Source organism: Cucurbita maxima, unplaced genomic scaffold (assembly GCF_002738345.1).
Source record: "Cucurbita maxima cultivar Rimu unplaced genomic scaffold, Cmax_1.0 Cma_Scf00007, whole genome shotgun sequence".
Classification (NCBI taxonomy): domain Eukaryota; kingdom Viridiplantae; phylum Streptophyta; class Magnoliopsida; order Cucurbitales; family Cucurbitaceae; genus Cucurbita; species Cucurbita maxima.
The window spans coordinates 2416704-2429715 of NW_019272023.1; the positions used below are offsets into that span (position 1 = coordinate 2416704).

Sequence of the window (13012 nt, forward strand, 5' to 3'; positions counted from 1 at the left end):
GTCCCAATCATACTTGTTTAGGACATGTTTTTTTTATAGCTACATGCCTGTTCCCTTCTGTTGTCCATGTTGTATGCCCGTTTCAAACTTCTTTTACTATTCTCGTTATGTTAATATGGGAGTATACGACTAGTCACTAAAATTATGTCTATACCATAATATCTATGTCAGGTCAAAAATTTAGAAAGAATATGGAGCTTATGAGTTCTCGTCTTTTCACACGGATTGCCCCTAAGAAGAAAGGAATTTCTTGGCGAACAAATAATTCAGAAAATTTTATTTTTTTCTTTTTTTGTGATATAAATTCATTGCCAAATTCCATGTGTGTCTTTCCTTTTACCCCTTTCCCCTCCGCCTGGTGGGATAAGAAAGAGGGTTCTCTCTCTCTTTTTCCTTCTCCTCCAGATGCTAAGAATTAAACCCTTTACCTGTTTCTGCACCTTACCTCTTCCTATTCTTCTTCTCCTCCTCTGACCCAGAAGGGGAAGAAGAAACCCTTTGCAGGAATCGAACAGTTTCAGAGTCTTGTTCGTTGAATCATAAACAGAGCTCTTTTCCATGGAATCGGCTTCCTTCGAACCAACCCCACAAGGGTTCAAGGAGAAGGAGTCAATGGTTGATCCCTTCTTGGTTGAGGCTCTCCAGAATCCTCGTCATCGTCTTACCAGTGAGTTCTTTTGTTATTTCTTTCGTTTTTTTTAAGGGGTTGAATTGCCCAGTTGACCTAATCTTGAATCTGTTCTTGGGATCAATTGATTTCGATTTGCGAGTTTGTATTGGTTTTTCGATATTTGGTGGCTTCTCGATTTGTGTTCTTTTAGTTTGTTTGATTTGGATTTGCTATAAGCTTGTAGTTGGGTTAGATCTGTTTTTCTCTGTGAGGTTCCTGTCTTTTTGTTTGTGGGAAATCTTATGATTATGGGTTCATATTTCTTAGGAAACAGAATGATTTCATTGTAGAGATTATGGATTTACAAGAAATCAGATGAAATTTCCCCAACCCACCAAGGGGATTACAGAAAATTCTCAATTGGCTATAATTTGTGTTAAGCTATAGTTACGAAAATCAATATGATGAACACACCAAATAGAAGAAAGCAGCCTGACTTGGTCCTTCTGTCCCAATGTTTCCATAAAAGCATCACTATGGAGCCCGACTGCAGAATTCTAGCTGTTTTTTGCCTAAGAAAGTTGTAGAAATGAGCTCGTAAAAGGCCTCGGTGCAAGTCGTAGGCAAAACCCAACAGAGTTTGAAAGATTTAAACAATCTATACCACTATGAGACAGCAAATAGGCATTTAATGATATATTTGGTAATTAGTAGGAATTTTTTGTGAGATCCCACATTGGTTGGGGAGGAGAACGAAACACCCTTTACAAGGGTGTTGAAACCTCTCCCTAGCAGATGCGTTTTAAAAACCTTGAAGGGAAGTCCGAAAGGGAAAACCCAAAGAAGACGATATCTGCTAGCAGTGTGCTTGGGCCATTATAAATGGTATAAGAGCCAAATATCGGGCGGTGTGCTAACGAGGACGGTGAGCTCCGAACGGGGGGGGGGGNGGGGGGGGGGGGGGGGGGGGGGGGGGGGGGGGGGGGGGGGGGGGGGGGGGGGGGGGGGGGGGGGGGGGGGGGGGGGGGGGGGGGGGGGGGGGGGGGGGGGGGGGGGGGGGGGGGGGATTGTTAGATCCCTTATCGGTTGGAGAGGGGAACAAGACATTGGGATTTCTTCATTTGAACATTGGTTTCTTTTAATAATATGAATGATTTACATGTTAATTTACGATTTCTTTTCAGTTTTACGGATGGAACTTGACATCCAGAAGTTCTTGCATAATCCGGATCAGCAGCTCTTTGAGTTCCAGCATTTTCCTACATCATACCTTCGACTTGCTGCTCATCGTGTTGCTCAACATTATGGCCTTCAAACCATGGTTCAGGACTCCGGCATTGATGGTTTTGGAAATAGGATCTTGGTTCGTAAAACGGTGGAAAACAGACTCCCTTCTGTGCGGTTATCTGAAATACCTGCGAAGCAATTGGACAACGAGAAAAATGAGCAGGTCAAATTTGTCATCAGACCTCGGCCTAACAAAATGTCTGAAACTTCTGCCAATGATGGAGGTCTCAAACAAAATTCTGTCCGAAGCGTGGAAGAGAGAAAGGAGGAATACGATAGGGCACGAGCTCGAATCTTCAGCTCTCCAAGTAGTCCTGAGTTAGACGATACAACATCTCAATCCCCATCTGAAGGAAAATATGCATGCTCGAACAGGGATGAAACTGAAGGCTTTAGAACTTTGGCTGGTGATTTTGAAAAATTTAATGGCAGGGATGGCATGACTTCTCGGGTTGCCATTTTCAAAGATAGGGAAAAAGATCGTAGTGACCCCGATTATGATCGCAACTACGATAGGTATGTCCGTGTACTTGGCCTTGTTTGGTGGGCTTGCTTTTTTGTTATCTTTATGCACCGAATGTCTGTCTATTAAGCCTATGTCTATGTTATGCCAATGATTCTTTGTTGAAACAGGTATATTAGGAACCTTCCAACCAATCAAAATTTAAGCTTGGCTCCCTTTACTATGCAAAAAATTCAGCCTCCATTTGTACAATGTGATATGGGTTACTCCCTCATGGGTCATATACCAGGAACTCAACCTTCACTTAACTATGGGCCTCATCCGAGTCCTGTCGTAAGCCCTTTCTCCGCAATGGGTATGAACCGAACGTCTAGAGACGCTTCTTATGAGCAGTGGCAGAGTGCTGCGATGATGTATGCCCATTCCTACAACCAGCTCAGGCATTCTGCTTTTCAGGTACTTTTAATTAACCTACCTTTTCCGTTCGCTAAAAGTTGCAAGTATTATTTGTCGAAAACCAAGAAAAAAGTTCGATCGTTTTGCATTGTGGATGCACAGCATTGTTTTTCGTTTGTTTATTCATGATTGATATGAGATGTAATAGTCTAACTAACCGATATTGTCTTCTTTGGGCTTTCCCTTTCGCCTCACCTTTTGGGCTTTTCCTCAAGGTTTTTAAAACGCGTATGCTAGGGAGAGGTTTCTAAACTCTTAAAAAGAATGCTTCGTTTTACTCCCCAACCGATGTGAGATCTTATGATAAAAAATAAGAAGCTTTGGCTCACATCGGTTGGGGAGGAGAAAAAAACATTGTTTATATGGGTGTGGAAACCTCTCCCTAGTAGACGCGTTTTAAGAACCTTGAGGGAAAGCCCAAAGAAGACAATATCTACTAGTGGTGGGGCTAATGTTGATGAAAGACGTTTTTAGGAAGCAATCAATATTTCATTGATAAGATGAGATAGGACGGAGAGATATGATTGAGGAGTTCCTTTGCACGAGGATAAAAGGTTTTTGTGGCACGCTAGGGTATGTTCGCGGGGGCTTTGGGAAGAAAGAAACAAAAGAATTTTTAGAGCGTTTGAGAGAATCTCGAGTTAGATATGGTCTCGTATTAGGTTCAATGTTTCTCTGCAGGCGTCTGTGACCAACTGGCATTGATCTCAATGAACGTTCGGTTTAGTCTCGGCTAGAACTTGTAAATGATGAATAATTGTGAATGTTTTGAACTAATGATAGCATCTGGTGGTATGTTATATTGCAGGCCCCATTCTGCCAGCAACCCCTCAGCTTTGACTACTCTCAAAATCACCATTAGAGATATATGATGATGAGGAGCTTAGGTGAAAAACACTTTACAATTAGATTTTGTTGTGTACTCTTGTTTGATTGACTGCTTGGAATCTCAGTTCTAGTTTTTGCATAACTTCTTATAACACTTTCTCTCATACCCCATTATGCCATTAGTTGCTATACAACACTCCTTCATAACATTTCTCCCATTCAACATCGATTTTCTTCGTATTTTCACATGTTCATCGGTCTCATAGCGACATGAAGAGTAAGATTAAAGTATAAACAGACCCGAACAATCTTGAATTAAAGGTAAGATACATCTTGGCTTCCACCTCGTTGGAGGTTGGTATGCGTAGAGAATCTTAGCACGTTGTTTCAAAAGCTTAAACTTTGCACAACGAACAAAGTTTTAGGATGCCTTTTGTAGCCCGTTTTATGAGTTCTTTTTCCTTTCCTTTTGGGTTTCTTTTATCCTTTTTCATGGACTAAAAGATGGATGAAGTGAATAGGTGGGGAAAGACGTTCGATAATAATGTTATTTTCGATTGATTACTCGAATCAAATTCGTTACCGGTTATGATTTTAGATTACTGGTTAGGTAGACAACTGGTTTGGGTGTGTATCATCAATGATGCATACTTGAACTAGTTTGTTTCTGTACTAAATTTTTTTAGACGGTTGACAAAATTAGGAATGTTTTTGAAACGAACAAAACAACGTTTTTGGTAGCTTCAAAAGTTTAGATGTTGATAAACATGATGAGCAAGTGCAAAGACAGTCAATGTAATTTTATTTATGAAACAAATAATTGAATGATTGTTGTTGTACGATCATATCCAATAATAGACCAAAATGAACGAGAGATATTTGTCATAGTGTTGTACTTGATTGCACTCGAACCACAAAATATATTGCTTCTTTCTTCCACTTTTTTCCATACAACTTTGTGCGTTTGTTTCACATTTTAGATTTGCCCTAAACATCACTTTCTTTTGCATTTAGTCTTGGTTGGAAATAGTATTATTTCTGCTTAGTACAAGAAAAAAGGGCTATAGTGTGTAACAGACCGAGATCATAGTTAGCAAATATTGTTCGCTTTAGCACGTTACATATCGTCGTTAGCCTCACGATTTTAAAACGCGTATGTTAGGGAGAGGTTTTCACACTCGTATAAAAAATGTTTCGTTTTCCTCTCCAACCAGTGTGAGATCTCTCAATCCATGTAAGTACTTGACTTTATGTATGTACGTACGTATATACATTTATTTGATTGGACGAAATTAGACCATAACTAAAAAGAGTCTCAAACAAGACAAGATTGGACGAAAATAGACCATAACTAAAAAGAACACGGAACAAGACAAAATTTAAACCGATTAAAAAAGAGTTATCCAAACTTAGAGGAATCCCATGTGGTTGCATTTCCAATAATATAAGTTAATAAGGTTCCTTAAAACATCATTAAAGAAATGTATGTGTTTGGTAGTGCTTCATTACAGCTAACATACGTTTCACACATGCTTAAGTCAAATCTAACATAATCAAAGATTCCAAACTTCACATGCACTGCTAATCCTTCTTTAATTAACATATAATTATGGATAATTTGTAATTTAATGCTCTGTTTTTTTTTTTTTTCCTTTTTCTTTTTCGGAAAGACTAAGAAGATTCAATGTTTTAAAGCTTGCTTGTCGGTATAACAACTGTAGATCAGAAAGGAGGAATCAAGGAATCTGGTGCTTTGATTTCAAGATTATTGCCTTGAAAAAAGATCGAACTCGATCAAATCTTCAAATAAAAAGAGTAAAAAATGAACTTTATTTGGATCTGATTCACTAATTTTGCATCGATTAAGAAAAAAACAGAGGATTTGATGAAGATGATGATGAACAGAGCTGAAAATCCTCGAGCTCTGTTTTGAGGATTTCAATGGCGGTTTTCAGAGTCTTGTACAATTTTACTCGTTCGGAAATAGAATTGATTTTACCTTTAACCGGCTGCCGGCGGCGAACTGTTTTGGAATACTGGGATTTGGAGATCGGAAAAACGCCATTACCGCCGGTGAAACAGAGGTCTCTAGCCGGATTTCTGTTTGAAAGAAATTTTAATCGTTTCCGGTGGGGAAAAGAGTAAGAACCTTCCTCCCTTCTGTTGCATTACCCGAATCCAAATCTTCGATGTGATTCGTCGCCGGGTTACTCACCGGAGCCCCAAGCCGGTGAATAGGCCGAGCCAAAAACGGACGCTCAAATTGCCCATTTGGCGGCGACCCAAATTGAGCCACTTGCCGGTGGTACTGAGCGGCGGCGGCGGCGGCAGCCATGTGGTGGTGCTGCTGCAGCGCTCCGACGGGTACAAACGGCAAGAAATGGTCGGAATTAGTCCGAGAAGAGTGAAGAAAATGAGGCGGAACAGGGGAACTGGCGAACAAATGATCAGTAGCGAGATCTGAAGTGGCGGCACCATTAGCACCGCCACTGCCACCGCTGCCGCTGGAAATCCCCTGCATACGCTTCAAATAGAGACGGTATTTCTGCAAATGGCTAGCTACGTTTTCACGAGTTAACCCATCGACGCTCATCAACTGCATTATGGTTTTCGGGACAGCATTTTTTATCCCCAAATGGGCGACGGCATCGACAAATCGCTTATGGAGCTGTGGAGTCCAGACCAGGCGCGGCCGCTTCAGGGTTCTCGCAGGCTCGCCGGACCCCAGGTCCCCACAATCCCCAAAATCAGCAGAACTCGGCTGAGCGACAACCGGAGGAGGCGGCGGCGGATGGCTGTTATTATCAATGACAGCATTTGAGCTTGAGATGTCAAATGCCACAGCAAGATCAGGGGTGATAAGGGTTTGGGAAAGAGGCATCAATTCATCAGGAGAAGGAAGCTCCTCTTCCCATTTTGAGAACCAATTTGAATCCTCTTCCCTCATTGTTTCTGAAATCTAAAGCAAACCCACTTCAGTTTTCACCAATATTTCAACTGGGTTAGCTCCAATTCTGCAAATCAACAAGTAAAAAGCTTCAAAAATAGGATCAAACCCAGAACCAGAACAGAACAGAGCAGGAGGAAGAGGAAGAAGAAAGGCGAGGAATTTGGGAGAGGGGTTCGAAGCGGATCTTGTAAGCTCCTTTATTTTTTTTTTTTCAGGATATCTGATTTTATTTATTTATTTATATATTTTTGGGTTTTATTTTCCGAGATCTGAGGGTGTTGGGAAAAAAAGGAAAATTTTAAAAAAATCAGAAGATCTGATTTCAAGGAAAATGGATTGGCAGCGCGTGGAGTACACGAATTTTGTCAGAAGAGGAGTGAGAGTGGGGAAGGTAGAGATGTGTTGAGACAACCAATCATTTGAATGTCTTGGGTCTTCTCTCAGGGGTTGTTCTGGCTACGACGACGGCTCCTAGTACTAGGATTTTTATGGCGCGTGTACTACACGTACCAATGGCGTTTTTAAAAATAATTTTAATATTGGTATGTCATTTTTAAAGAATTTGATCGACTTAATGAGATTTAAGTTGAATTAATAATTTTCTAAAATTTTATAATTATTCATTTTCCAATCCCTCTCAATTTTTTTTTAATATATATATTGAAATTAAATTATAAATTTTAATTAAAGATTTGAAAATAAATAAATAAACCAAATAAATGGAAGGATTCATATTATTATATATATATATATAGTATAAAATAAATTAAAATTTTAATCTAAACTTTTATAGCACGTGATAAATAAGAATAAATAATTTAATTTATTTTTTATTTTTTAATTTAAAAAGATGATGAATTTTATTTCAATTTTGTCTTAATTTTAGAAAACCTTCAACAAAATTATGAGAATTATTTGTTATTTAGTTGATTTTTCGAAAATTTCAATATTTTTTTTGGTTATTATCTCTGAGATCAGGCCCTCTTCATTCTCCATGACTCTTCAACTATTTCTCCATTGTTCTAGCGTCTTTAGACTCGAATTTCAGATTCTGAAACAATTTCTCTTTAATCTCTCGGACCTCCGGTAAGAAATCTGGCAACGCATCGGTGTGGAGTCCGGTACGATCCGCTTCAATCGATCGGAGCGACGAAGAGGAAGAGAATTCCGGGGATTTTCTCGCTTGGATCATTGCGCATTTTGAAGAACAAATAATGGAACGAAATTGCGGTACGGTCTCGTTCAATCGTAGAGGAGAACCTTCACATTAGATGCTAATCTCTCCATTTCGCAGTCTCTGTCTCCCCATGTTTGATCAGATCCTCCTCTGAAGGTATGTCGATTGGCGATTCCCGATATGAGTTTCCTGAACTGGAGAGAGTAAATGCTTCCATGTTTCATGCATAATTCCTTTGACATGTGCGCATTTAGGTATTCTGTTCAATTTTCGATATGGATTTCGATTGTTCTGTAATTCAACGAATGATTTTAGGTTGTAAGAGTAAAACTTCAGGAGATTATTAAAATTAAACGTATGTTCATGTTCGATTTTCGGTTTACATTGATGATATCGTCTGTTTTTCAAGTCGCTCTCATATTCTAAGAATGTTCACCCAAGTCTTTTTGTACTTTTGTGAAGATGCTTATATAAAATAATGGCTTCTAACTTCGTTTTATTCTCCACAAGTTTCCATAGCCTTTTCTTAATTCTCTCTCTTCCCTGAAAATCACACATCGTTCAATATATTTCTAAATTCAAGTGCACGCCTCTGATTGTTTTTGGTTTCTCAATTTTCCCAGTTTTCATCAAAGTCGGTTATGGGGCACTGAATTCATATTCCATAATTGAGGGATCATGTTCTACAACCCTTCCTTGCTATAGTATGTTTTCTTCCATCTACTTACTTCATTATAATGTGGACTGTAACGCTCCACATCTCCAGTTTAGCTCATTTCTTTAATTGCCGCCTTGAAATTTTCTTTCAAAATTGTTAGAATCGGAGAGAACTATAAGTTCAACACAACTTTGAGCATATTGGCAGGAGGCTGAGTCTTGAAGGGAGGTAGACACAAGGCGATGTGCCAACAAGGACGCTGGGCCTCGAAGGGAGTGGATTGGGGGGTCCCACATTGATGGGAGAAGGGAACGAGTGTCAGCGAAGATGCTGGGACCCGACGGAGGGTGAATTGTGAGATCCCACATCGGTTGGAGGTGAGAATGAAACATTCTTTATAAGGGTGTGAAAACTTCTCCCTAAGAGACGCCTTTTAAAAACCTTAAGGGGAAGCTCGAAAGGGAAAGCCTAAAAAAGACGATATTTGTTAGTGGTGGGTTTGGTTTGTTACATTCTTGAGTTTTAAGTTCTTCAATTAAATTTTGCTTCAAGTTGTAAAATCAATTTTCTCCCCTTTTTATCCTGCCCAAGTTTTTAGGAGATTAAATGGTGTTTAAAAATTGGAAAAAATCAGAATATTTTGGAAAAAACAAAACAGTTAGTATGATCAAAGGCTGATATGTCACTTGTGGTCTTGGAACCTCTAAGTATAAATGGTTGATGTCTGATACGCTAATGTAAAGATGATGTGCACCAGGTGTTGAGTGTAAATGGTCAAGGGCCAATGGAATGAAAAGTGTTGTATCAGAGCCTTGAGTATAAATGGTGGTCGCCATGGGTCGTTTCATGACTTGAGGGGTTGAACTACCCAATAGATTATAGAGAGTATCAGCGATGTGAGATCCCATATCGGTTGGGGAGGAAAACGAAACATTCTTCATAAGGCGGTGGAAGCTTTCTCCCTAACAGACGCATTTTAAAAACCTCGAGGGAAAACTCGAAAGGAAAAGCCTAAAGAGGACAATATTTGCTAGCAGTAGGCTTGGGCTGTTACAAGCGAGGTCTAGAGTAAATGACCAAGACTCACTACGTCACAAGCTATGATATTTTCTTTTGAGTTTATCTTACCTTGTTTTAGCGTAGAATGGGTTCATGTGGTAAAGTTGGTAAAGATACCCTTTTACAACAAGTTTGGGTTTTGTGTTAGACTGAGAATGATGTGTGAGTGATGAAGTTCGTAATGTTTCATTTTGTTCACTTCGAAATTTGGGGGCGTTACATAGATGGTTTTGTATGTGTTCCTGTTATAAACGTGGGATCTCCCCACACCCACCAAAAAAAAAAGAAAAAAAGAATTGCCCCAAGGTTTCTATTATGTCACTGTGGACAAGGTGTCATAGGAAAAATATGTGTGGATACTTTGTATGAACGTATTCTCTACATATTTTGTTGTGAATTGAATTGGAATAGCTAGATGCCAACTATGATGGTGTTGATTTCGTAATTCAATACTGATCGAACATGAAAGCTGCACCATTTGTAGATTTTTTTTTAGTAGCATATGTCAATCTTGATATTATATACTATGTAAGATGTTGTATTAATATGCATTTTACATTTTTGTAGAGTTTGATCTTAATAATGGAGGGAAAACCAAAGAGGAGAGCTGCTGCAGAGAATGGGGAAACGGCCGAAGACCTAGTACTTGCCACGTTAATTGGCAATGGCGAGGATCTCGGTCCAATTGTTCGACATGCATTTGAAATGGGCCGACCAGAAACTCTTCTTCATCAGTTGAAGAATGTTGTAAAAAAGAAAGAAGTTGAAATCGAGGAGTTGTGCAAGACTCACTACGAGGAATTTATCCGTGCAGTTGATGAACTTCGTGGGGTTTTGGTCGATGCTGAAGAGCTGAAGGCCGAATTATCGACCGATAATTTTAAATTGCAAGAGGTTGGGAGTGTGCTTTTGATTCGACTCGAAGAGCTTTTGGAATGTTATTCAATAAAAAAGAATGTGACTGAAGCCATCAAAATGTCCCAGAATTGTGTTCAGGTGCTTGATCTTTGTGTCAAGTGCAATGATCATATTTCTAAAGGCCAATTCTACCCTGCATTGAAAAATGTCGATCTGATTGAAAAGAATTATTTGAAGAACATTTCTGTCAAGACACTAAGAATGGTCATTGAGACAAGAATTCCTGTGATCAAATCTCATATTGAAAAGAAAGTGTCCACTCAATTCAATGAATGGCTCGTACATGTAAGGAGTTCTGCTAAGGTTATCGGGCAAACGGCTATCGGCCATGCTGCAACTGTTCGACAAAGAGATGAGGAAATGTTAGACCGTCAGAGGAAGGCTGAGGAACAGAACATTTCAGGGATAGGAGATTTTTCATATACTTTGGATGTCGGAGATTTCGATGAGGACTCCATTCTAAAGTTTGACCTTATACCTCTTTATCGAGCGTATCACATTCATACATGTCTTGGGATCAAAGAGCAATTTCGTGAATATTACTACAGGAACCGAATGTTGCAGCTTAATTCCGACTTGCAGATTTCTTCGTCTCAGCCGTTTATCGAGTCCTATCAGACCTATTTAGCTCAAATTGCAGGATATTTTATAGTGGAGGATCGTGTGATGAGGACTGCTGAAGGGCTACTATCAGCTGAACAGGTTGAAGCTATGCTGGAAACTGCTGTTGTCAAGGTGACATCAGTGCTGGAGATACAATTTTCCCTCATGGATTCTGCAACTCACCTTCTCCTGGTGAAGGATTACGTTACTCTTCTGGCATCTACCCTTAGACAATATGGATATGAAGTCGGGCCGGTTCTCGAGACGTTGAACAAAAGCCGGGACAAATACCACGAGCTTCTTTTGGAGGAGTGCCAGCAACAAATAGTGGATGTTCTAGCTAATGACACCTACGAGCAGATGGTTCTGAAAAAAGATAGCGATTACGACAACAACGTGCTTGCCTTTAATCTGCAGACATCTGATATAATGCCTACATTTCCGTTCATAGCGCCATTTTCTTCCACCGTTCCTGATGTATGCCGCATCGTGAGGTCCTTCATTAAAGGGTGTGTTGATTACTTGTCCTACAGTGCACATTCTAATCTTTTTGAGGTTGTGAAGAAATATTTGGATAGGATCCTAATTGATGTTTTAAATGAAGCAATACTCAATATTATCCACGGTGCATCCATTGGTGTTTCTCAAGCGATGCAAATTGCTGCGAATATAACAGTTTTGGAAAGAGCCTGTGACTATTTCATCAGGCATGCAGGTCTGTTATGTGGAATGCCAATTCGATCAGTCGAGAGGCCACAAAGCGGTTTCGCTGCAAAAGTTGTTCTTAAAACTTCAAGGGATGCGGCTTATATTGCATTGTTGACTTTGGTGAACACGAAGCTAGATGAGTTCATGGCTCTTACAGAGAATATTGGTTGGACTTCTGAGGAGGTTACTGCAAATGCAAATGACTATATAAATGAAGTGCTTATTTATCTCGACACGATAATGTCGACTGCACAACAGATTTTACCGATGGAAGCTTTGTACAAGGTCGGGAGTGGCGCTCTCGATCATATCTCGTACTCTATAGTTTCAGCTTTTCTTAGCGATAGTGTGAAAAGGTTTAACGTGAATGCAGTGATGAGCATCAACAGTGATCTGAAAATGCTGGAAGCTTTTGCAGACGAGAGATTCCACAGCACGGGACTGAGCGAAATCTACGGAGGAGGAGGAGGAAGTTTCCGAAACTGTTTAATGGAAGCTCGCCAATTAATCAACCTTTTGCAGAGCAGTCAGCCGGAGAACTTCATGAATCCGGTGATAAGAGAGAGGAATTACAACATGTTGGATTATAAGAAAGTGGCTAGTATTTGTGAGAAGTTCAAGGACTCCGCTGATGGCATCTTTGGTAGCCTTTCTAGCAGAAACACCAAGCAAAACACTCGCAAGAAATCAATGGACGTGTTGAAGAAAAGACTGAAAGATTTTAACTGACCCTTTTCAACATTTCTTGTTGAATAATATATATGCCTGTACAGTACAGGTGTTTTGGCTCCTCCTAGCTTATTTATTTGGATCATCTGTTGTGTATTATTATTTGATTTGGTGCCTTAATTTTAGGTATAATAAAGCCCCCCACATGCTTGCTTCTCTTCGGCTTCTTCGTGCTTAAAGCTCCTCTGCCATTGTGACTCAAAGGGAAGAGATTTTTGGTCAGTAGTACTCACTCTTCTTTGCTTCATTGTTCATTGTTCATTGTTTATGTTCATTAGAAACATGTTCTTGAGTCCATTGTATGAAACAGAAGTCTTGGACATAAAAATAAGCTTGACTTAAACTATTTTTAAGAATAAATTAGGTTGATTCGATGTCATTTCTCGGTTTCGAGAATTTGAGTTGGGATTTGGAGATCTTTGAAAAATCCAACAAGTTTAGTTCATAAACTTTGGTGTCTATTTGTTCCTCAACTTTTATTTATATGTACAGCACAACTCCTTGTTTGATTTTATAGGGATCTAGGTGAAGATTCCATAAGAAATTATTCTCGGTTATAATTATTA

The 13012-nt window shown here is 39.6% G+C and overlaps 3 protein-coding genes across 11 annotated transcripts; 2 read left to right on the forward strand and 1 right to left on the reverse strand.

Moving 5' to 3' along the window:
• The first annotated feature begins 322 nt into the window (after positions 1-322).
• LOC111482320 lies at positions 323-3871 on the forward strand. Its single transcript, XM_023128049.1, has 4 exons — positions 323-667; positions 1795-2413; positions 2531-2816; positions 3625-3871. The coding sequence occupies exons 1-4, from the start codon at positions 559-561 to the stop codon at positions 3676-3678; spliced, it is 1068 nt and encodes a 355-aa protein (XP_022983817.1). The 5' UTR covers positions 323-558; the 3' UTR covers positions 3679-3871.
• A 1509-nt stretch (positions 3872-5380) lies between these two features.
• On the reverse strand, positions 5381-6779 carry LOC111482343 (transcription factor MYBC1-like). The gene has a single exon (XM_023128081.1). The coding sequence runs from the start codon at positions 6589-6591 to the stop codon at positions 5761-5763; it is 831 nt and encodes a 276-aa protein (XP_022983849.1). The 5' UTR covers positions 6592-6779; the 3' UTR covers positions 5381-5760.
• A 761-nt stretch (positions 6780-7540) lies between these two features.
• LOC111482247 (exocyst complex component SEC15A-like) lies at positions 7541-12825 on the forward strand. 9 transcript variants are annotated; one of them, XM_023127944.1, is made up of 4 exons: positions 7541-7927; positions 8395-8475; positions 8590-8806; positions 10056-12825. In XM_023127944.1, the coding sequence occupies exon 4, from the start codon at positions 10071-10073 to the stop codon at positions 12444-12446; it is 2376 nt and encodes a 791-aa protein (XP_022983712.1). In that variant the 5' UTR covers positions 7541-7927; positions 8395-8475; positions 8590-8806; positions 10056-10070; the 3' UTR covers positions 12447-12825. The 9 variants fall into 9 exon arrangements, with proteins under 9 accessions (XP_022983712.1, XP_022983713.1, XP_022983718.1 ...); XM_023127945.1 differs by having other exon boundaries at positions 8637-8806; XM_023127950.1 differs by lacking the exon at positions 8590-8806 and having other exon boundaries at positions 10056-12495; positions 12573-12825.
• Positions 12826-13012: the final 187 nt, after the last annotated feature.